The sequence below is a fragment of the Ursus maritimus genome, unplaced genomic scaffold, assembly GCF_017311325.1.
Source record: "Ursus maritimus isolate PB19 unplaced genomic scaffold, ASM1731132v1 scaffold_3, whole genome shotgun sequence".
NCBI lineage: Eukaryota > Metazoa > Chordata > Mammalia > Carnivora > Ursidae > Ursus > Ursus maritimus.
In genome coordinates, this window is record NW_024425563.1 from 14,653,296 (window position 1) to 14,679,233 (window position 25,938).

Below are 25,938 nucleotides of genomic sequence, written 5' to 3' on the forward strand. Positions count from 1 at the left end.
GTAGTACTATAATGCTTACCTTGGTGTCACTTTCTGTGTATTTTAAGTAATCACTTAACAATGCAGAGGATACCATAAGACCAGGGTTTAGATTACTCTAGTGCTCTGAGAAGAATGTAAGAACATATACCTTACCTACTTCCAAACACGGTATGCCCTCTTTCACTTGCTATGGGATCGATGGACTGCTACAGTCCTTAAATGCTTTCCTAAATTCCTTTTCATTTTATAAAAGAAAGAAGACTCCCGGAGAAAAGCTGTAGGGCTTGATCAAAACAGACAGGCAATAAAGGCTGGCATTCAATCATCACCAGTGTAGTAAGGGTTGGCAGCAAAAAAAAAAATGAAGTACATTTTAAAGACGTCTGCCAGATTAACTTCAACCCAGTAGCTCCAATCTTCAAGTTCATATGGTTCTTATCTAGAAGTCATTTGAAAATACACCTGCCCAAGTTTGGAAATATCAATAAAAATTCAAGATGTAAATACCCTTGATCAATAAATCCCACTACTAGAAATTTATCCTATACATGTATTTGCACTAATTACCTTACATATTTACTCAAGTACACAAAGATAAATGTACACAGATGCTCAACTATTTGTAAGCACATAAAAGTGGAAACAATTTAGATGTACATCAACAAAGGACTGGTTAGTAAAAACAAATACTGAACTATTTTAGTAACTTTATCCTTGACTTCTATCCCAAACAAAGAATTGCTGCTATATTAAAGATACATTACTCACAGCCTCTGAGTTATCAATAAATGGATCTGTCTCATCATAGCCAAAGCCTATATCAATTAAATCTTGTAGCCGATCCTTCCGGTGTTTACGGGGTTTCCCACCCTGCAAAAAACAGATACGTTAGACTGGTATCAATACTCGTGCTGTTTCCATAAACTTAAAAAACACCTGTCAGAAGAATTCCAAATAATTTCTGTAGATAATCCCCCCCTCCAAGAGGTTGAATTTAAGTCCCCCCATGCTTTGAATGTTAAATTGTGCTTAGGGCCTTGCTCTCAAAGAGTAGAATATGAAAGGGAGGGAACAAAGTAACTTTATAGTGAAAAACCTGGCCAACATGACCCCAGCCAGGTGATCAAGTTCAACATCAACAGGATAAATCATGTTGATAGCGTGTCCTTGATATGATGCAACAGCCCTTGATATGATGCAATAAAAATGGCACCTTTGTGATCTTCTCTCAAAAGCCTATAACCCCAGTTAACGAAAAACATCAAACAATCTAAACCATGAAGAAAACAATAGGCAAACTAAACTGAGGGACGTTATACAAATAACTGACCAGTATTCCTTAAAGCTATGAAGATAATTAAAAAGAAGGAAAAATCTGAAAAACTGTCATAGTCTAGGTTAATCTAAGGAGACATAAAAACTAAAAGTGATAGAGTATCCTGGATGGGGTCCAGTAACCAAAAAAGGCATTAGGGGTAAACTAGTAAAATCTGAATAAAACATGGAGTTTAATTAATTGTAATATAACAATGTTGGTTTGTTAGCTGTAACAAATCTACTATACAAACCTAAGATGTCATAGGAGAGAGTGGGTGAGAATTATATGGGAAGTCTCTGTATTATCTGTGTAACTTTTCTCTAAATACAAACTATTCACAAATTTTTTTAAACACCACAGAATTACACACATTAGACATATAAGAAAATGAAACATGAGTGCATGCAAAAACTGGTATATCTGAATAAGATCTGAAGTTAGGTTAACTGTATCTAGTCTCCCAGTCTTGGTAACTATAGTTATGTAAGATATTACCAATGTCAATCTCCTAGTCTTGGTAACTATAGTTATGTAAGATATTACCACTGGGAGAAACTGGGTGATTGCTACAAGGAGACCTCTCTGTACTATGTGTGCAACTTCGTGTGAGTCTATAATCTCTTTAAATAAAAAGTATTTTAGGGGCACTTGGCTGGCTCAGTCAGTAGAATGTGTGACTCTTGGTCTCAGGATCATGGGTTCCAGACCCACACCGTGTGTAGAGATTACTTAAATAAATAAAAACTAAAAAAAAAAAAAGAAAAAGAAAAAGAAAAAAAAGTTTTTTAAAAAGAAAAACAACAACTTGGGGTGCCTGGGCGGTTCAGTTGGTTAAGGGTCCAACTCTTGATCTTGGCTCAGGTCTTGATCTCACCATCGTGAGTTAGAGCCTTCCATTGGGTTCCACGCTGGGCATGGAGCCTACTTAAAAAAACAAATAAATAAGGGTGCCTGGGTGGCTCAGTTAGTTAAATGTTCGACTCTTGCTTTTGGTTTTTTGTGTTTGTTTTTTTTTTTTTTAAGATTTCATTTATTTATTTGACAGAGAGAGACAGCGAGAGAGGGAACACAAGCAGGGGGAGTAGGAGTGGGAGAAGCAGGCTTCCCGGCGAGCAGGGAGCCCGATGCGGGGCTCGATCCCAGGACCCTGGGATCATGACCTGAGCTGAAGGCACACACTTAACGACTGAGCCACCCAGGCGCCCCTCGACTCTTGCTTTTGGCTCAGGTCATGATCTCATGGGTCATGGAACTGAGTCCTGTGACCGGCTGTGCATTCAGCGCGTGTCTGATGATTCTCTCTCTCTGTCCCTCCCACCCCCACACTCTCTCAAATAAATAAATAAATAAATAAATAAAATAACAACAAAACAAATAAAAAAAAACCTGTTAGTGTACATTCCATTATTCATGTCATACTTTTTTTTTTTTTAAGATTTTATTTATTTATTTGAGAGAGAGAGTGCAAGTGGGAGAACACAAGCAGGGAGAGCAGCAGAGGGAGAGAGAGAAGCAGACTCCCCACTGAACAGGAAGCCCCATGCGGGGCTCCATCCAGGACCCCGGGTTCATGACCTGAGCCCAAGGCAGACGCTTAATGGACTGAGCCACCCAGGCGCCCTTATTCATTTAAGAAGTCTTTATTATAGTTATAAAGAACTTACTCTATCTTAGGTATAAATGTTACATGTATGCTAAAAATTATATATAAGCTTGTTGTAAGTAGTTTAAGTGAGCAGGACACCTACTAATGTTGTAGCACTACTAAAACAAGTGTTTAGTTCAGTCCCTAAGATTCATTTTAGATATTCAAATATACTCACTCGAATTTACCTATACTTTCTAAGCATCTTCCTAACACCTCCTGACCCCTGATTTTTTTTTAGCACAGGAATGGGCCATGGGGAAGAAGATGTTCAGAAAGAAGACAGAAAACAGTAAGCGGTAAGTATTCTGCCTACCAACATGCCACCATTGAACCAGAGTAAGTCTAGCAGAAAGCATGGGATGCAAGATGTGAATCTCTTATTTAGTTTCAATTCTCAGTGTGTAATCTTTCAACGTAAAGTGAGTCTAATGGTGAAAGATGGGTAAGTTTTGTGCAACATGGACCTTAAATAAAAACAAACTGCTCTATCTTATTTCTATACAAAGAAAGAAACTGTTCCAGTGTTTGATGAAAAAAGTGGTTATGTTGGACCTGCTGAGAGATGTCACCAATATGGTGCCATCCCTTTCTAAATAATTTATAAAAGTAATTATGACTAAATGTTATATTTGTATTACACTGAGATGTTAAAAAGCTAACCCCCATAAGCTATGACTTCACTGTATGCTTTTTTGGGGGACAAAACAACACACACCATTACCACCAAGAAAATCATCATGGTGTGAGATAAAGTAGTGGTTCCCATATTTTTAGATTTTACAAGTTAGGTAAATTTCAAAAACAATTTTGAAGACTGACACAACCCTTAATTTTGCTAAGTAGGGCTATTAAAGACATAATCTCACAACAACAATCCTTCTCAAGAAATACTCCTTGGCAACCTTAAACACATACACACATATGTAACATCTATACATATATACACATATACACATGTGTGATTACATGCAATACACATAAGAAATTGTTCTTATTTTTTCCATTTGCCAGGTCTGCAAACTGGAACCCTTACAACTAGGTTATAGAACTACAGTTAGAATCAGAAGTTAAAAAAACAAAAAAACCCAACAAAACCCCAAATCAGAAGTCAGGTGACAAAAAGAGGTATTTCTAGGATAGGAGTTATCCTGTTGAGAAAAGTCATATGCAAGCAATTAAGTACACGAGGGGCTGTTTCACCCAAAAACTAGAGAGCGAACTCTAAAAATATAAAAACCCAAAGATATATGAAAACTAATATAAAAATATCTTAGTACATGAAAAAACATAAAAACAAATGAAGAATGCTAGCCCTGTCACATATTAAATATATTTAAAGTTATGGGAGTTAGCAACATAAAAAAAAAGCCATATATGAAAAACCCACAGCTATCATCATCCTCAGTGAGTAAAAATGGAGAGCTTTTTCTGTATAATCAGGAACAAGACAAGGAAATCCACTCTCACCACTTTTATTCAACACAGTACTAGAAGTCCTAGCCACAGCAATCAGACAAGAAAAAGGAATAAAAGGCATCCAAATTGGTAAGGAAAAAGTAAAACTTTCATTATTTGTAGATGACATGATACCTTATACAGAAAACCCTGAAGATTACCAAAAACATACTAGAACTAACAAACGAATTCAGTAAGGTCTCAGGAAATAAAATCAATTTACAGAGATCTATTGCATTTTTTCCCTTTTTAAAGATTTATTTATTTGAGAGAAAGACAGGGACAGAAAGAAACAGGGCACAACTGGGGGGAGGGGCAAAGGGAGAGAATCTTCAATTCTTCAATCCCCACTGAGCACAGAGTCTGACATGGGGCTTGATCTCATGACCCATGAGATCACAACCTGAGCTGAAACCAAGAGTTGGACACTTAACTGACTGAGCGACCCATGCACCCCAATTTACTGCACTTCTATATGCTAAAAATGAAGCAGCGGAAAGAGAAATTAAGAAAACAATCTCCTTTACAACTGCACCAAAAATAATAAAATATCAAGGATTAAACTTAACCAAGGAAGTGAAAGACCTGTACTCTGAAAACTATAAAATACTGATGAAAGAAACTGAAGATGACACAAATGGAAAGATATGCCATGCTCACGAACTGGAAGAACAAATACTGTTAAAATGTCTATACTACCCAAAACAATATATAGATTTAATGTAAATTCTATCAAAACACCAACAGCATTTTTCACAAAACCAGAACAAACAATCCTAAAATTTGTATGGAACCACAAAAGACCCCAAATAGCCACAGCAAACTTGAAAAACAAAGCTGGCGGTATCACAATCCCAGATTTCAAGTTATATTACAAAGCTGTAGCAATCAAAACAGTGCGGTACTGGCACAAAAATAGACACGCAGATGAATGGGACAGGATAGAAAGCCCAGGAAAAAAACCCATGATTATATGGTCAATTAATCTTCAACAAAGGAGGCAAGAATATATAGAGGGACAGTCCCTTCAACAAATGGTGCTGGGAAAACTGGACAGCAACATGCAAAAGAATGAAACTGGACCACTTTCTTACACCACACACAAACATCCAAAATGGATTAAAGACCTCAATGTTGAGACCTGAAACCATAAACATACTAGAAGAGATCACAGGCAATAATCTCTCAGACATCAGCCATTGCAGCATTTTTCTAGATGTGTCTCCCAAGGCAAGAAAAACAAAAGCAAAAATAAACTATTGGGACTATATCAAAATGAAAAGCTTCTGCACAGCCAAGGAAACAATCAACAAAACAAAAAGACAACCTACTGAATGGGAGAAGATATTTGCAAGTGACATATCCAGTAAGGGGTTAGCATCCAAAACGCATAAAGAACTTATACAACTTGACACCAAAAAAAAACCAAATAATCTGCTTGAAAAATGGGCTGAAGGGGCGCCTGGGTGGCGCAGTCATTAAGCTTCTGCCTTCGGCTCAGGGCGTGATCCCGGCGTTCTGGGATCGAGCCCCACATCAGGCTCCTCCGCTAAGAGCCTGCTTCTTCCTCTCCCACTCCCCCTGCCTGTGTTCCCTCTCTCACTGGCTGTCTCTCTCTGTCAAATAAATAAATAAAACCTAAAAAAAAAAAAAAGAAAAAAGAAAAAAGGAAAAATGGGCTGAAGACACGAACAGACATTTCTTCAATGAAGACACACAGACGGCCAACAGACATGAAAAGATGCTCAACATCACACATCTTCAGGGAAATGCAAATCAAAACCACAATGAGATATCACCTCATGCCTGTCAGAATGGCTAAAATCAAAAACACAAAAAACAACTGTTGGCAAGGGTATGGAGAAAAAGGAACACTTGTGCACTGTTGGTGGGAATGCAAACTGGTACAGCCACTGTGGAAGGAGGTTCCTCAAAAAATTAAAAACAGAATTACCATGTGATGCAGTAATTCCACTACTGGGTATTTACCTGAAGAACATGAAAACAGTAATTCAAAAAGATATATGCACCCCCATGTTTATTGCAGCATTATTTACAATAGCCAAATTATGGAAGCTACCCAAAGGTCCATCAGTAGATGAATGGATAAAGAAGATGTAGTGTATACACACACAGAGGAATATTATTCACCCATAAAAAGCACGAAATCTTGTTATTTGCAACAACATGGATGAATCTAGAGAGTAAAATGTTAAGTGAAGTTAAGTCAGAGAAAGACAAATACCATATGATTTCACGCATACGTGAATTTAAGAAACAACAGAAATGGGGCGCCTGGGTGGCTCAGTTGTTTAGCGTCTGCCTTCGGCCCAGGGCGTGATCTCAGGGTCCTGGAATCGAACCCCGCATCGGGCTCCCTGCTCCGCTGGGAGCCTGCTTCTTCCTCTCCCACTCCCCCATTTGTGTTCCCTTTCTCGTTGGCTGTGTCTCTCTGTCAAATAAATAAATAAATCTTAAAAAAAAAGAAAAAGAAAAAGAAAAGAAACAACAGAAATGAACAAAGAGGAAAAAAGCGACAAACCAAAAATCAGATTTCTTTTTTTTTAAAGATTTTATTTATTTATTTGACTGAGAGAGACAGCCAGCGAGAGAGGGAACACAAGCAGGGGGAGTGGGAGAGGAAGAAGCAGGCTCCCAGCGGAGGAGCCTGATGTGGGGCTCGATCCCAGAACGCCGGGATCACGCCCTGAGCCGAAGGCAGACGCTAAACCGCTGTGCCACCCAGGCGCCCCCAGACTTTTAACTATAGTGAACAAACTGATAGTTACCAGAGGAGAGGTAGGGAGGGGGGAATGAAATAGGTGAAGGGGATTAAGAGTACACTTATCTTGATAAGCACTGAATAATATACAGAATTGCTGAATCGTTATACTGTACACCTGAAACTAAGAGAAACACGATATGTTAACTATACAGGAATTAAAATTTAAAAATTAAATTAAATTAAAAATAAATAAAGTTCTGGGAGTTATTATTAAAAATAAATAAAGTCCTGGAATAGAAGAATAAACATAAACAGACAACAATGTTCAAGAATTTAACATGAGAAAGGCAACATTACAATTCAGTGGAGAGTACGTCATAGATCAAATAAATGGAATTAAAGATACTTATATCATCTATCAAATTTTAAACTTTTTAAATTCTGGGAAAATGGAGAAGAAACAGGACTGCTCAAGCAGTGCTGGTAACAGTATACCATGAAACTTCTGGAAAGCAATCTGAAAGAATCTGCCAAGAATTCTGCCATACTTTCACACGGTCTTCTTTTGCTTCTTCTTTATTTTCCAAACTTTCTATGAAGTATTAATGTCATAACGGAAATACACTAAAATAATTTTTAAAACACTTTATTTGACCTGATAATTCTATGTAAGCTTATTTCGAACCACTACTTAGATTCAAGAATATCTGTTAAGAACTTACGCTATAGAAAGTAATATGTTGGGGTGCCTAGCTGGCTTAGTTGGAAGAGTATGTGGCTCTTGATCATGGGGTCATGAGTTCGAGCTTCATGTTGGGTGCAGAAATTACTTAAATAAAATTTTTTAAAGAGAAAGTAATATATTAAATATCAGAAAGAATTTAAATTTAAGAGAAAAAGACGCAGGAAGCAAGCCATAAGAGACTCTTAACGACAGAGAACAAACTAAGGGTTGATGGGCAGGATGGGCTAAAGGGTGATGGGCATTATGGAGGGCACCTGTTATATTAACACTGGCTGTTGTATGTAAATGATGAATTACTAAATTCTACTCCTGAAACCAATATTACACTATGTTAACTAACTAGAATTTAAACAAAAGTTTGAAAAAGAAAAATGAAATAAAATAGTGTTAATAGAAAAAAAGAATTTAAGTATGAAAAGTCCTGTCCTGAAGAAACTTAAAAGATGACAATCTACTCAACAAATTAACTAAGTACCTACCAAGTGCCAGTCTTCATGGATTTTATAGTATTGTAGACAGGAGAAAGATTATACAAATAATTACAGTAATGATAAATAGTAGAAAGGAAAATACAGGTGGTACTAGACCTTTTTAACAGAGGACTTAACCAAGGCTTTCCTGAGACGTTTATGCCCAAAGACGAGTGGAAGTAATCACTTGTGGAAGCCACTGAAAGGATTAGAACAGGGAAGTAACCTGACAAGATTAGTGCTTAACAAAATCATTCCTGNTATTGTGGTGGGGGATGAACACAGACAGGGAGATCAGTTAGGAAGGGAGAAAATTCAGAGATCTGCAAGAAAGTCCTAAGTTACTGGGGGCACAGAAGATATATTCAAGTACCAATGCTGCTGCTGCTGCTGCTAGCTACTACTCTCTGAGGGCTAATTTTGCATTAGCACCTATTCTTTTTTTTCTTAAGATTTTATTAATTTATTTGAGAGAGAGAGTGTGTGCACAAATGGGGGGAGAGGGAGAAGCAGGCTCCCCGCTGAGCCAGGAGCCCAACACAGGGGTTCGATCCCAGGACCCTGGGATCATGACCTGAGCCTAAGGCAGACGCTTAACCCACTGAGCCACCCAGGCACTCCACATTAACACCTATTCTAACTGTAACTACCTATTATTTCATAATTGACAAATGCGAAAAGCTAAAGCTTGGACATGGCAAATAAGCTGTCTAAGATCACAGGGAAAGTAATTGAGCCAATCTTCAAGCTCATGATTAGCTGACTTCAAAGTGTCATTCTATTAAAAGTTCTATAAAAGAAGGGTGCTTGGGTGGATCAGTCGGTTGAGTGCGGTTGAGTGCTGGACTCTTGATTTCTGCTCAGGTCATGATCTCAGGGTCGTGAAGCACTCAGCAGGGAGTCTGCTTAAGATTCTCTTTCTCCCTCTGCCCACCCCCCCACCAGCACTTGTTCTCTAAATAAATAAATAATTTTTTTTTTAAGTTCTATACTAAAAGTTATAGAATCTCTGCACTCATTTCCCCACTTGGAGACATCTTAAACTCAATACCAAGAACTGAAACCAGTGTCCCCACTGTCAGTCACCTCCAAATTAGCTTCTCCCATTTGACAGTCCCACTTTATTCATTCTATTTTTCTGCCTTAAAACTCCACTGTTAGCTAAAATTTAAAGACTGATGATACTGGAGCGCCCGGGTGGCTCAGTCGTTAAGGATTTGCCTTCTGCTCAGGGCGTGATCCCAGGGTCCTGGGATAGAGCCCCGCACTGGGCTCCCTGCTCTGCTGGGAGCCTGCTTCTTCCCCTCCCATACCCCCTGCTTGTGTTCATTCTCTCGCTGGCTGGCTCTCTCTCTCTCTGTCAAATAAATAAATAAATCTTAAAAAAAAAAAAAGACCGATGATACTAAATGTTAACAAGGATATGGAGCTAATAAGCTCTCCTACATGACTGGTGCAAAAATGATATATAGCCACTCTGAAAAACAGTTTGCCAGCTTCTTATAAAGCTAAACATACACTTCCCATATGACCTAACAATCCCACTCTTACTATTTAGTCAAGAAAAATGACAACATGTGTTCACATTTAGACCTATATGCTAATGTTCACAGCACCTTTATTCATAGCAGCCAAAAACCAGAAACAACCCAATGCCCATCATCCAGTGAATGGATAAACTGGGATACACCCACATAAAAGGATTACTATGTACCAACACAAGAGAAGGAACTGCTGATAACATGCAACTCATGAATTAATTCATGTTAACTGAAAGGGGCCAGACATAAAAGACTTTAAGACTCCCATTTACAGAAAACTCTAGAAATGGCAAAACAAAAACAAACAAAAAACCTACATGGACACGAAGTAGATCTGAGATTGCCAGGGACTAAGGCTAAAGGGACAGGATTACTTGTAGAGAGGTAAAAGGGAACTTTCTGGGAAGATGAAATTGTTCTATATGTTTGAGGTAGTGGTTATATGACTGTGTGATTTGTCAAAATCCATAAAATTGTACGATTAAAATGAATTAATTGTACGTACTTAAATTATCTTTCAATAGTGCTGATTTTTAGAACCTCCTCATGATGATTCCTACTTTAACTCTCTCACCACAAACCTCTGTTCATGTGAATATTCACATCTACAATTTCCATTCCACCTGCCATTGCTATAATGTCGGCCATTGTTTTCACTTAAATGTGATGTGTTAATTAGCCTCTCTTCCCTCATTTATCCTAACTTATCCTTCATATCATCTAATTAATATTTCTAAAATACCATTTCATATCATTTCCCTGCTCAAACTGCTTCAGAAGCATCTCAGCTATTATAAAATAAATCCAAAACCCTTAATATGGAATTAATTAAATGCCTTCTACATGCTGATTTAAACTACCTTTCCAACTTTTTCTTATCATTTTCCAACTTGGACACTTTGATCCATTCAATCTATCTGTCCACTTTTCTCCGAAACACACTTAAGCTTATCTTTTTTCTGCCTTCCCCTTATTGGGAATAATCTCTTACTCCTCTCTGAATTCTCCCACCCTCTCCAGCCAGTAAGTTTAAAATTTTTTCTCCTCGATGCTTTCTACTTAAAATCAAAATGATCTTTTTCTGTTCTCCTAACATATTTTTTGTCTAGGCACAGCTAGCTGCCTGTAAGACTTACCTAGGGAAAACTAAAATGTAAACAGGTTCTGTCAGAATGGGCACATTCACACATATGCAGAAGTACAAATAACTTAATGCATAACTAGAGAGATTTAGGAACACTTAAGTCTAGTCAAGGTGATCAGCAGTTACCACAGGAAAGTACAGCTGTTATTAATAGTTATGAGTCATAATCTAATATATGCAATAAAATGGCTAATTAAGTAAATGTAAATCAATGACAGTAAACAAAATGGCTAAACCTTTACTTAACGGTCATAGTATTAATCTGAGTAATAATCCTTCTCAACAAAGGATCTTACAAGTCTAAGATCTTCACCAAGCATCCTATCAATTATAGCATCATAACAATAATGAAGGCATAAATCACATATTCTATGATACATGCATTCAACATTAACAGCCATTTTAAAATAATGTGGTAGAATTATGTTTAATGCAGTAGAAGAATATTTAATAATATAGAAGGTAACAAAAGCATTTACCAAATGCTATGTATAGTTCAGGCTATTCACAGAAAAGGTAATATTCACTAAGCATTTGACAGTGTTCAACTTAACTGGTAATTGTGGAGATGACATTAAAATAACAAGATCTTACTTTTTTAATTCTCATATAAACAATAAGATCTCATTTATGAGAAACACAACACAGCAATATACGCCTACAGATGTATATTAAACGTTCAAAGAATTCTAACAAGGAGATCACCATGGTTATTACCAATAGGGAAGGGATATAACTGGAGGCAGTGGTGAAGAAAGATTTTGGCTTAATATGTATTCTTCGAACTTTTTTTCCTTTGGTAGGAACTGGAAAACCTGCTGGACAAATTGCAAAGGAGCTGTAACACTTTGAATTTGTTTTTAATAACAGGCACGTATCCATGTGTTACTTGGATGATTAAAAGGAATTTTTTAAAGTGCAAGAGAGCACATTCATAAGCATACAGTCATCTTCAAAAGCCCTGAAAGGATGCACATCCAACTACGAACAGTGGTTATGCCTGGCAGTGGGGTTACAGATGATTAGGAGATTTTTATTTTATTCTGTTTATCTGTATTTATATATTCTTTTACAGTGAACAAGATCTTTGAAATATGAAATGCTTACATAAATACATCTCTAGGAAAAGAAACTCCAATGGTGGTTATCTCTGAGGAGGGAACTGGTTAGCTGGGAGTCAGGAATAGGAGGGAGATTTACTTTACATCATATTCCCTTTGTATCTTTCGAGTTTTTCTTAAGTATATGTATGACCTATTCAAGAATTTTATTTTCTTAGGTCTGGACCACCAAATATTCAATACCATTTGTGTTTTCACTCCGTATACGGTTCTGCTTCCTAGTCCCATTGTGGGGAAAGTGCTTTGGACAAGCTGTATTTGACACACTCATGCCCAAGTAGCTCTTTCCTAATTTCCTCCCCAATAGCCAGGGTTAAATAGCCTTTCCTCTACCTACCAATGGCTTTCTGCCAAAGCATTTACTGTCAGGCACACCACAGTTCCTTCCTTCATCACAGAGGCCACCAGAGTATAGTTTTCTGGCCTCAATTTACTTTTCCTCATCTCCTGGCCTTCCCTTGGCTCGCCCTTTCTGCCTCACCTCTTCTTTTCTATTCTCCACCCTGTAGTTCTCTAGTTCCCCAATTACGCTCAAGTCCAGTGATATGCAAATGGTATAAACTGAACCAAATGTTGGAGAGTTGCCAAAAAGACTATTCACAAATATTAAAATTTCACCTAAAGGAACTCAACATAGATTGGCAAAGGATTATATTAGAGTGTCCTCCCCACTAGGCCTTTTTTGAACTGGTCTCTTTTCCAGCAGCCTTAGCAAGGAGACTCCCTGCAGTAGTATCAGTCTTATTTGATAAATTCCCTGGACTGCTGCAGCTGCTGATGTTTCACAGTTTACACAATAAATGCCTCTGATAAAAACACAAAGTTTACCTTCCAAACTAAGAAAAGAAAACCTTGAGTTTTGCTACACCTAAAATGAAGAACCCCCTTTAAATCTATTTCCCTAGGGTACTGGTTTACTATGACTCAGAAGAAAATGACTTACTGAATCATTAGTACCTGTTTAACCTGATAATCAGTGTTTCAAGCCAATGCTGTCTGATTACACTATAAACACTAAGCTGGAAAACAAACAAGGGGCGCCTGGGTGGCTCAGTCAGCTGGGCATCTGACTCTTGGTTTTGGCTCAGGTCATGATTTCACAGGTCATGAGATCGAGCCCCTATTGGCCCTGTGCTCAGTGGGAGTCCACTTGAGCATTCTCTTCCTCTCCCCACCCACTGCTTGCTCTCTCTCACATAAATAAATCAATTTTAAAAAGAAAAAAAGAAAGAAAAGAAAAGAAACAAGATGTTCTTAGTACAGGACCCCCTTCCCCAGTTGTCTCCAGGTAATAAGAAACCTAACTAATAAGCAATGTCCACTGATCACCTCTGGAAGACAGAGGAAGCATGATACTGTATGTTAAGACTGCAGTCTTATAACTGAGAAGAAAATATCTCTTGGTCACCAAGCTTCCCTATTTGTCCCAGCCCAGTCACAACCTTATCCTTCTCCACTTCTGTTGATTTCCTTAACCTACCGATAGAAAAGAGGAGAAATTTAAGTCAGTGGAAAGACAGCCAAGAGCTGACTTAACAGCACAGATACAGTATAAACAGATTTCTTTAATCACCACTTAGGATTTGGGCCTTCCTTCCAAATACCCTAAAACTGCTGATTCTCGATTGTTCCTAATGGATTTAAGGAAGTTGAAGAGAATTTGTTTAACTCAAAGAGGCCAAGAAACTGAAAGGGCATGTCATGGCAAGTGATTACAACTGGTAACTGCAAAAGAGAAAACTCTTACTTAAGAATTCTTCCTTGCCCTGTATTTAAGAACCCCTCCAACCTCAGTTTGTTTTAAAAGGTTATGATATACACAACTAATGAATCATCGAGCCTTACATTGAAAACCGGGGATGTACTGTATGGTGACTAACATAATATAATAAAAAATCATTATTAAAAAAAAAAATAAATAAATAAATAAATAAAAGGTTATGATGTTTTTGCTGTATATGTAGTATCATACTACATATAGTAATGTTGTTGGCCTATAGAAGCTAAATACACTGGTACTTGTGCTTCATAAATAGAATTTATTTTGTGGTGGTGTTAACAAGTATTTATCCAAACTGTTTTACTCAAAGTCCTACCATGTTATCTTTATGGACCAGACCTAACATAAGACCAAAACATACAGAGGAAAACCAGCCAAGGAAGTTCCCAAGGAAGCACTAATCTCAGCAAGTGCAGATGATCGTCTAATATGAGTAACTAGAGAATTCTTAAACCTCCCAGAAAGAGTGAATAAATATTTTCTCACATCCACTTGCATCAGTCTCATATTTGAGGACACTTTTTAAACAAGCCATAATTATTTCAAGTGTAAAAGCATATTTCCTTTCCACTTGAGTAGTATTTACTGTGAAGAAGTCACTCATTGGAAATTATACAATTATTCCAAATATTGCCATTTTCTTATTGCAGTATTTACAGTATTATTTACATTATTTACAGCATTACTTCCAAATTATGGAAGAAACCCAAGTGTCCATCAGTAGATGAATGAATAAAGAAGATATGGTATGTGTATGTATGTGTACACACACGCACACACACAATGGAATATTAGGAGTAAAAAAATGAAGTCTTGCCATTTGGGACAACGCGGATGGATCTAGAGGATATAATGCTAAGTGAAGTAAGTCAGTTAGGNAAAGACAAATACCATATGATTTCACTCATATGTGGAATTTAAGAAACAAAAGAAACGAACAAGGGAAAAAAGAGGCAAACCAACAGACTCTTAACCATAAAAGAACAAACTAATGATTACCAGAGCAGAGGTTGGTGGGGAGGGAAGGATGGGTGAAATAGGTGAAGGGGATTAAGAGTATACTTATCATAATGAGCACTGAGTAAAGTACAAAAGTGCTGAATCACTGTATTATACACACCTGAAACTAATATAAAACTATATGTTAACTATACTGAAAATAAAATTAAATTACATTAAAAGATACTGTCATTCTTTAAAACATATCAGGACAAAATCAATTTTAAAAGCCATACAACAAGAAAATCAAGACTTTTTATAAATATACTTTGTTTTTGATTAAAGCAATATTAACTCCATTTGAACTGCTTTTTTTTTTCCAACTGCTTTACTTAGAAGACTTCTCAGAACTACTTTTTTACCATCAAATCTACCTTTATCCTCCCTTTTAAAATAAATATGAAGCTATTAGGGCTTTAAGAGTTTAAAATCGCATAGAATTAAGCATTAAATGTTGTATTCAAACTCTATACGGTAAAGTAAGTGAATTTTAAAGTCATAATGAGATTTCAGAAATGCTAATAAATGCTTGGCAGAATACACGTCTTCCTATTCCATAGGTCATTCAGATTCGAACGTCTTAGCTGAGCCACTGCTAGGCACCCGATACTGTGCTAAGCACTTTCATTTAGATTACTGAATTTATATCCAATTCCGGAATAGCATGACCTTTCAAGATGGCTGGGGTAACAGAGTGAGAAAAATCACTAAAAGAAATCTTCCAAACACCACAGGTGATCTTATACCCTATGCACTATAAGAAGGCTTAGAGAAAAAGTGCGAACCGCATTCATTGATCTACGGTACGTATGGCCTCAGAAAAAGGGTACACAATCTAGAAACCATCTAAGAACTGAGCTGGAAATTCAGGATATTCAGGAAAGTAGGATATTCAGCCTAAACATGTGGAGCCTTAAAATTGCCAATGAGGAAAAAAGAACACAAGCCTCTTTAAACTGCATCCTGCTTCCTTCCTATAGTAACCAACAAGAAAAATCTGGAGCCTATAGAGAAGTGTCCAAAGTTGGACTTAGCTCTGTAATAAGATTTATGTACAACAACCAATTTAGTATACTCTAGGTAAAATTAAGTACCGACTAGTTTTTCTTTTCCCAAGAAAATACGTAGCAATTGATGCTGAACGTGCACGGTCACGTTACCTGAAGAGTAACATAAGAGGAAACAAGACACAGGCAATAAAAACAGGACAGGATAGAGGGGAAAAAACAAACCATTCGATACCAGGTGCTGTTTTTAATAATTTTATACTCCCTATAATTTCTATTACTGCATTTCAACTACCAAGACCGTCTCAGTCCTTCTTCCCCAAGCAACTGCTGTAAGAGAAAGGACACGTCCTAGCTCCACAGTTCTCCTTCCCTCTCCCACAAGTGGCAGCCTGTTCCACTTCACACAACTCTCCAGCACAAGCAATGGCTACACATACTCAAGACCACGAGAAGCCCATAAACTTGCCTCCCAGGCCTCCAACACACCACTCAATTCATCGATAACATCACTTATAGACCCAGCCACCCCTCAGTGCATCTTATTTGTCCCCATATCTGGAAACCCCCAATAGTGTTTAACTTGCTCAGTTCTCTGAAACTTCCTGCAAACACATTCTCCTCCACAATGGAAATGGCATGCCCTCCCACTTGTACCAACCACTCCACTCACAGAAGAGAAGGGGCAGGATATAAGTGTGGATGGACTGCTGAGTTAAATAAATTAGAAAAAAAAAAAATACTGAAGCAAGTATACCCATGTCTCCAAACTAGGGCTTGAGAGCTGGATGTGACCCACGGGTGTTCTATTTTATCCAGCAGGTGTTTTTTTTTTTTTTTTTTAAAGATTTTATTTATTTATTTGACAGAGACAGCCAGTGAGAGAGGGAACACAAGCAGGGGGAGTGGGAGAGGAAGAAGCAGGCTCCCAGTGGATGAGCCTGATGTGGGGCTCAATCCCATAACGCTGGGATCACGCCCTGAGCTGAAGGCAGACACTTAACGACTAAGCCACCCAGGGGCCCCAAGCAGGTGTTTTAACTAGAAGCCAACATTTAAAAGTAAGAAAACAAAGAGGAAAATCCAGATTTCAGCCTTCTTTTGAGAAATGTAAAGATCTGGAAACCCTAAGGCCCGGTCCCTGCGAAGTGACAAGGGCTGGAGCTGAGTAGCAGCTGTCCTCTAGTTCAGATAACCCCCACCTTTACTGTCCACCTGGCCTGCTTCACTGGTGTTCAGTGGGCATCTTGGGGACATCTGAATTTGCTACTCCTGAACTACAGAACACTTAAGGAACTATTTGACAATAAAGTATAGTTAATAAAGATCTTCAGTGATGGTTTAAGAGTGATCTTTTGGGAAAACCTAGCACTGGACAAAGTGCTGGTCTTCTCCCAGGTCACTTTTGACCCAATGAGTTTCTTAAAGGATCCCAAATAATTTATTGTGGTCTTTAAGAAGTCCCTAATAATTAAGAAGAACCTGTGAACAGTGATTGAAGGGCTAAAGATAAAGGCCATTTGGAACAGAATGCCCGAACTAAACTAAAAGATCAAAATCCATGGGGTAGTCAGTTAACAGAGGTTAAAAAATCCCATACATGTTTATGTTAAAAAGAATTTATGACATGTACAGAGTAAGACAGAGCAGTTCTCTACAAGAGTGATATGTTTAAATAAACACTATTTCATATTTAGATAGCACTTTAAATATTTCCAACATTAAAAATCTATTTTTTCATCTGACGTTGACAAAACCCCTGTGCTATAAATATAAAGTTGGCTAGGCAGATCTTGTTTTCCCCTCACAAATACCAAAGCATAAAAAAGCCAAGAGCCTGTACTAAGGTCACCCAGCTAGTTAATATGGCAAAGACAGGATCAGAATCCAGCTGTGTTAACTCATAATCCTGTGCTCCCTCCACTAGAATACATTGTCACTGCCTCTTATCCACTGAATATCCTACAAAGGGTAGAAAAGCTATTCCAGGGATTACAGAGAAATGTGGTTCCACAGGAGACTGGAAGAACCCATTCAAGGACTCTGCACCAGAGTCTCCAAAATTCCTTCCAATTTCAAGAATGGAACTGGCCCTTCTACCCACTTTCAAATCCCCAGAGTCTTTGAATCCCGTAGACACTGCTTGGTACTACATTTGTGTGTCATATGTATGTCTTGTCTTTCCATGTATTTTGAAAGTTCCAGGAGAGAGGAACTATCATGCCCCTTTGTACATCTAATGTAAATGCTCAAATACTTTTTTATACACAAAACTTAACAAAAAACTGCACCTTTTATTCCAAGAAACAAAGAGCTAGAAGTAACCTTAAGTGATTTTCAGAAATAATGATGAGGACATCTGAATTATAATACGAAGGAAACAAAAATAAGAAGAAAAGGTGGCTAGCTTTTGTTTTATAAGCCTCCAAGAATTAAGTCCTCTTTTTATCCCTGCCAAAAGAAATTTTTTAAGGGAAATGTAACCTTGGTAGGTTAACATTTTGCAAGATTTTACATACAATATTTAAAAGTTTCTTTACTTAAAATATACATATAACATAATACATAAGTAAAAATAGACACATAGACACCTGAATTTGCTATCCCTGAACACCAAAAAAACCTCAGTTGTTCAGAAGTCATCTTTTGTGATAGCCCAGAGCCTAGAGCTGGATGTGGCGTCTTCTTCCAGGTCACTTTTAGCTGGATGGTTTTCTTACAAGGGTCCTAATAATTTGTTATGATATATACATTTAATGCCTATAATACTCATGGCACATAAAGGCTTCATGAGGTAGGACATTTTAAATCTCTACTTAGAATGGAAATAAGAGAGAGAGTAGCCAAAATAAAAATATAGAGAAGAATTATAGCCCATTAATTTGAATTATAATAAGAACAACATTTTATCCTTGCACAATGACAGGGCCCGGAGATATCCCAGTTATCTGGAACTCAATTTTATACATCAACCAACTTCTTCAGAACATTGGTTTTTCCATGCCAAATATGAACCAAGGGCTCCCCAAGATGATTTAATGCTAACTCTGAGGCAACACATCACATACTGAATCACATTACTTATAGGAGCATATGCTAGGAATTTTTCCATTTATAAAGGACAATTCTAATCCTTAGTTTTAAAACTTACGCAAAAATAAGGACTCTAATGTAGTGCTGGAGGGAATGGAAACTGGTAACTTAGGAACTGGTAATTTGGTAATCTATACCCAAACTAAATAAACACATAAATTTTTTGACCTAAAAATTCCACTTCTAGGAATCTGTCCAACAGATAAACTTGCAAATGTGTGAAATGCCATGCTACTAAGTAATTTACTTTAGCACTATTTACAAGAGCAAATTTTTGGAAACAACTGAGATCATCTGGGGACTGGTTAAATAAATTGTGATATGTCCATACAATGGAATACCATGCAGCCCTAAAAGAGAGAGAGAGAGAAAGATAAGAAAGCTCTCTTTGTGCTGATTAAGAAAAAATCTCCAAGTTAGAGTAACTGAAAAAAAAGCAAAGAGCAGAACTGCATCTTCTGTAGTATGTGTAAAAAGAGATGTTGAGGGGGTAGGGGGTGCCTGGTTGGCTCAGTCGGTTAAGCGTCTGCCTTCAGTTCAGGTCGTGATCTTGGGGTCCTGGGATCGAGCCCCATGTCAGGCTCTTGGCTCACTGGGGAGCCTGCTTCTCCCTCTCCTTCGGCCTCTCCCCCTGCTTGTGCTCTCTCTGACTCTCTCTCAAACAAATAAATAAAATCTTTAAAAAAAAAAAAAAGAGAGAGAGAGAGAGATGTGGGGTGGGGGTAATACATTACATAAAATACATAAATACATAAAATACCTCTGGAAGGACCCCCCCCAAAACATGCCTCTAGGAAGTGAGATTATGTGGGTGAACAATAGGAAGATTTTTCACTCTAAAATTTTTTAGTTCTGAACCATGTATATATATTGCCTGGTTAAAACATTAAATTTAACCAATGTGTTAACTTGTATAAAAAAGTCACAGGGGCACCTGGCTGGCTCAGTCAGTAGAGCATGTGACTCTTGATCTTAGGGTTATGAGTTCAAACCCCATGTTGGGTGTAGATATTACTTAAAAATAAAAATCTTAAAAAAAAAAAAAAGCCATAGTATGTTAGGATTTATAATTTGAGAACATTATATTGTAATCAAACACTACAGTTTAACAACTTTTGCTACTCTTTCCATCAAAATACCCACCAGTCCATCCCTAAAATTATTATATCATCACAGAATATAAAGCCAGGAGAAGCCTTGAAAAATCTTCAAAGAAAGAAAACTGGGGCCCAAAAAGGTTAAATAACTTCACCAAAGGACAATTTGTAGGTGGTAAAGTACGGCCTACAACCTGACTTTCATTCCAAAGTATTCTCATATATTTCCCCCACCCCAAACATATTCATTAGCACAAGGAGCCAGCAACGGTCCACCAAGATCCCACTTGCATCTGGAGGATAACATAAATGACAGGGTTAGTGTAAGCTGACTTCCTATCTCTGTGAGATACTTTTCAATATTCACTAAGGAACCAGAAGGGGTCTTGTTTTTCATGAGTTATGCTTTAGCAAAGTGCCATGAAGTAAAGCCATAGGATAAAGATGGGGAAGAAGGGAGCTATCCTACAATCTCAATTATATTAGAAAATGTGAGAAAAATGTTAAGCAATGTCACATTCAGGTAATCAGAATTCACTTTTATATTAAAACAAATATCAATCTATTTATGGCATAGAACGTAAAATGTACATGAATGTTTAAGGTAAACAAGATACTTTCAAAGAAATTTCATGCTGCTGCTGATTGATTCTGATCCCAGAAATGTGTATGCTAGAAATACACACATTCATTCTCTTAAACTCGAAAGAGGCAGGAAGGCTTAAGAACTACTACACCAAGGGAATTAAAGTAGCCTTCTCAATGGTAGTAGGAAAGGCAAAAGATTCGAGCTAGACGGACCTGGCTATGCAGCCTGGTTCTTGCCACTGTGTGACACTGAGCTCAGAGCCTCAGTTTCTTCATTTGTAAAATGTGGTCAATATTACTTACTATGTAGTTTTACTATAATGATGGGAGATAATGTATGTTAAGCAAGCTGCCTGGACTCTAGAAGGAGTACAATAAATGATGGCTACTATTACAGCCATCACAAACCTATCAGAATCTTTGTCTAACCATTTATTTGGACTCATTAGGAGAACAAAAAAGGTGGGCAATGGATATTACAAGCCCTCCCAACCAGTCACCAGGAGGAAAAAAAAAAAAAAGCCAATAAGGTAAAATTACCTAAATGAAGAGGATATTATACTCACATATTTCATTTCAAACTTCTTAGCCAACATTTCCACTTCTTGCCTCTCTTGATGCTCATCATTAAATGGGTCTTCTGTGTGAATGGGCTTCTTCTGATTCAAATAGGAAAAGAAATAGAAGTATTAATATTACTTCAACCAGAGTTGAATGCATCCTTAAATTTAATAATTAGAGTCAAATTTTCCAAATATTAACAAATAAGTTAGAAGCATTAAAAGTAACTAGAAAGAAATGTTGGTTTGTAGCAAAAATACTTGCAGTTTTAATGGATTCTTACACATTCTCAGGTTTTTCGTTCATTAAGAACTCAACAAATTGTCTCCTCCTACAAAATGATCTATGGTCACCCCATCCAAAATAAAAAGGCCAAAAAATCCCCAAGAAAATTAGGTAAAAATGAAAATCCCACTTATAACTCTAGTTTGAGATCTTTCCCCCAAAAAACAACTGCTTTGGTCAGGAAATGCTTCTTAAAGGCTCTCCAGGTTATTAATTAGCATCAACCCTGAATCATCTGCCCTAAGCTATCACAGGGTATCTGTAGCTGCTGCAAACTTCTGCTGAGGCCCAGCATCAAAAGCTCAATCCACATCACCTCCTTCTTGTCCATGAATATTCACTCAGGGAGTACATGCTACTCTTAAACAAAGCTAGAAAAGTGAAAGCTGCAAACAGATTACATTATTGTGGTTTCTTCTAGCAGAGGAGAATGAAAGGTTAACATAATACATGGCTTTAAAAAACCACACACACAGCTAGGATCCCACATTCACCATCTATTTACCAAAACAAAAAGATAAATCACATCCTTTATTCAAGTTTACTATTTTAGCAGACACCTTTCCTATACATAAAGGTTTTCAATACCAAAAAAAAGGGAAAACAAGGAGCTGAATATGAATAAAAATGCTACTTGTATCTAATTATGGACAACTGACTTTTTAATCTAAAAAGGAAGGCTAGATGTTTTAACTGAAGTAAAATACTGGAAATACTGGATACAATTCGGCTGAACCTGAAGAAAAAACTGCAGAGGGGACAAAGATTTGCACACTTTCGAACTGACACATTTCATCCTGGATATGAAGGCTGAGATACAATTAGTCTAAAAATATGACAGAAAAATATGAAGAGGATGAATACAATTCATCAGACATAAGGCATTAGAATGAAGGTATATTCTGAAAGCCTAAAAAATTAATCTCAGAATCAATGATTTAAATGATCTATTGTAATAAGTAATGTATTTACAGAATCCTTTATCCCAGGACTTACCAGTGGAAAAAATGTATATGACCTGAAAGGAATAAATAAACCAGGAGGAAGAGACCGATAATGAAATAAATACTAGGCATGTTCAGGAATAGCCTTAAGACTAAAGGACAGTGAGCAACCACCATGCCTTGACATAATCAACTGTTGCTTCATGTCACTGTGAAGTCCAAGTACTAGGTCCTATTACTGGTCTGCCCCATTTTATATGTGAAATGTAAACACATGGACATATATTTTTAATAAGAATCACCTTAAATCCCATTGTATAATGTTCTGTATAGACTTTATTGAGGAATCAAGAGTAAACCTCTTACTCTCCACAGTCTATAAAAAGCGAGTTAAGAAAAGTGACTCACTTTTCTCTCACAGTTAAGAAAGAAACCCCTACCCACAATCAAGGCTCTAAGTGAGTTTTATGTTTTTCAGGTGAAAAGATAATCTGGAAATCAGTGAATATCAAAGTTACCAACTACCCACGGGCAATTACATTATAATAATTTTGTCCTTTGATGTTAACTCATTAACACCACCTTCCGGAGATCTTTCACATGTTATCGAAAATATGCAGTACGACAAGCATTGGAATAGCACAGAATTCTCTAACAGTGTAACTACATCGGCACTATAATCACTTATTCTTTTTATAGTAAATGCTCAACTAATCACATTCACAAGTGGATGTTCCAGTTAACTGATTTTCTGGTTTACTAAGAGTTAAGCAAAAATTACTTGCATATCAATTACTGGCAGAACTTACTTCTAAACCGTGCTATTTCTCTTCAGCCAGAAATGGTGAACAGATTAATCTTTGAGGACAGAGACGATTGCAGAGCCTCAGTCACCATCCTGAACCACCTCAATCAGGGCTTAGTAGTCTACAGAGATAGCTAACCTGTGTCCTTTTAACCTGACAAGAAGGGGTTTTGTTTTTCATATGTTGCCAACATACACTCATTTAACTGTGCTTCTCCTCATCAAAAAAATATAAGAGTATACAAAAAACTGTGATTGCATTCAGTTAATCAGGGTTTTACTCTTCATTTCGTATTTATGAAGGGGGATGATTTAAATGCACCCCAATATAGGTGGTATTCATATGCAAAAGATTTATATATACCTATACCTATCAACTAAAATCTTATTCAGTGATAGAGAGCTATTTCAAAATTTAGAATCTTTCTTTTCATTCTATACCATCTCTTTCTCTGTTACATAAGTTCTTCAATTACAACAACTCAAAATTTAGACTACTTTGAAAATATTATAACATCCTTAAAAATAACTAGACTCTCCTTGAGGGGAAGAAAAACCAAATTTGGGAATCGCCACTCTGTAGATCAATTCTATTGGTCTCATTTTGCTTTCTGTTGGTTTCTACTACTAGGATTTCCTTTCACGGAAATATGACAACTTCCTTTCATGGAAAACAGAGAAATGTCTTCTACAATTCCTTATATAACAAATATGTTCATTGGTAGTAATTGTTGGTAAATCTGGCAAAACTTGGTCGCAAAGGTGCACTGTATAAACAATAGATTTTTTCTTCGGAATACGACAAATGATATATGGCTGAACATACAAGAAAATCTGACCAATATACCCCTAAGTTGATAGTATAAACAAAAAATTAAACTAAATTACTTATCTTTCTCCTATTACATGAAACTAGTAGTTCTGATATTATCAGATTAGCAAGGCAAGCTATCAAAATTAACTTTTTTGTCATAATAATTACAAGGTACATATTATTAATTTATCATGGCATAAATTTCATGGCATTAAGAGGATCATAACAGAAATCTCTGTATTTCTACCGTAACTCTCCTTTCAGTTCATTTTGGCAGGATCCTCTAAATTTAAACTATACAACTTTAAGAAATTTTGTTTTACTGAGAATTGGTATTGGTATAGAAAGAAGTACTAATATAATTACGTACAAGCACTTTGTGCATTAGCCTCCTCATTTGTTAAGTGGGGATAATGGCTCCTACCTCAAGGAGCTCTGCTGAACTAAATTCCATAAGCCATACACCTTACTTAGAACTGTGTCTAACACGCACACAGGAAGAATTCAGTAAATGTTAGCTACCATAATGTACTTTTACCCAAATATGAAGCTTTTCATCTGTAATTTATAAAGTAGGTTAGGGAGTAAAACTGCAGACTCACTTTGATTAGATCAAATACAATTTATTTGAAAAATGCTCCAATCTAGTATTTTCAAAATCCTTTTGGAAAAAAATAACATCACATTAATAAATAGTAGGGGCACTAAAGTGAGTCTGAAGAACAAAATGTGGAAATGGCCAAAATGATCTCTACCCTTAACAATTCATTTTGGTTGCAAACGTTTAGTAGTGATTTGACCACATAACAGTATTTGTAAATAATAATAAAAACATAAACTGGCCTTAAAAGAAATAAAATCCAGTGACATTGTTTAATATGATATTTTTAAACTAAAGAATCATTCAACTACAAAGACCGTTGAGAATGAAAACAAAACAAATGACTTTGGGAATCCATTAGACCGGTGCTAAAGCAAAACCTAATAAAGAGCATAATCTCTAAACAAGAGAGGAAACTGTTCTCTTGTTACTGTTACTCTATCATTTCACTTTCTAGTTTACTTCTAAAGATCACCAAAATCTACAATAAAAATTACAATTACCAACAAACCTCTCTCCAATCGCTGTTGTTCACCAGTTCCATCAAAGGCATACCTATATATTTTCAACAATTCCTAAAAATTCAAAGCAGCTTTTCATCATTCTCCAAAAATTACAATGGCCAGTGCAACATCACCCAACTTAGACCTATAAACTAATGATATACACTCAAATAAGAGAGTGTGACGGTGGGCGCCAAATAAAACAGGAGACACCTTCCCATTCAATTACAGTAAAAACAAACTCTAGAGAAAACAAAGCTAAGTAGGTGTACCAATACCAAGGTGAGAGAAAAATAAGTAACCAAATAACTAATCCGCTTCTTCTTCATTCCTGGAATGGAATCCTTAGTCTGAAAATTTTTAGACTACTTTCAAATACCCTTCAATTAAGAGAAATACCCCACGTTCGCAAGCACATCTCAGCGCCAAGCATAACAAATAGTGATGAAGAGGAAGATGATATGGAGGGGTTACACTATCTCGCTGCTTCGGGTGGGGGGCGTGTCCCCCCGGGTTTTCTCTTCCTTTCTACTGGAACGACTGCTGGAGCTCCACAAGGAAAACCCAACCAGTAACTTGCAGAGCCCCCAAATATTGTGTGGGGAGCAGAAAGGAGTAAATTCTGAGGTCTCAAAAGGTGCAGAGGAAAACCAGCTCGGAGCGGCATTTGGAGACGGCGCACGAGGCGGGGGGGGGGGGGGGGGGGGGGGGG

The 25,938-nt window shown here is 37.1% G+C and overlaps 1 protein-coding gene across 2 annotated transcripts in view; it reads right to left on the reverse strand.

Moving 5' to 3' along the window:
- Positions 1–25,938, reverse strand: part of UBN2 (ubinuclein 2) — a 67,822-nt gene that overhangs the window by 39,181 nt on the left and 2,703 nt on the right. For both annotated transcript variants that reach the window (XM_040643951.1, XM_040643950.1), the window contains exons 2-3: positions 21,280–21,372; positions 751–852 (exon numbers count right to left, since the gene is read on the reverse strand). In XM_040643951.1, the coding sequence (XP_040499885.1) occupies positions 751–852; positions 21,280–21,372 (195 nt within the window). The remainder of the gene's footprint in view (positions 1–750; positions 853–21,279; positions 21,373–25,938) is intronic.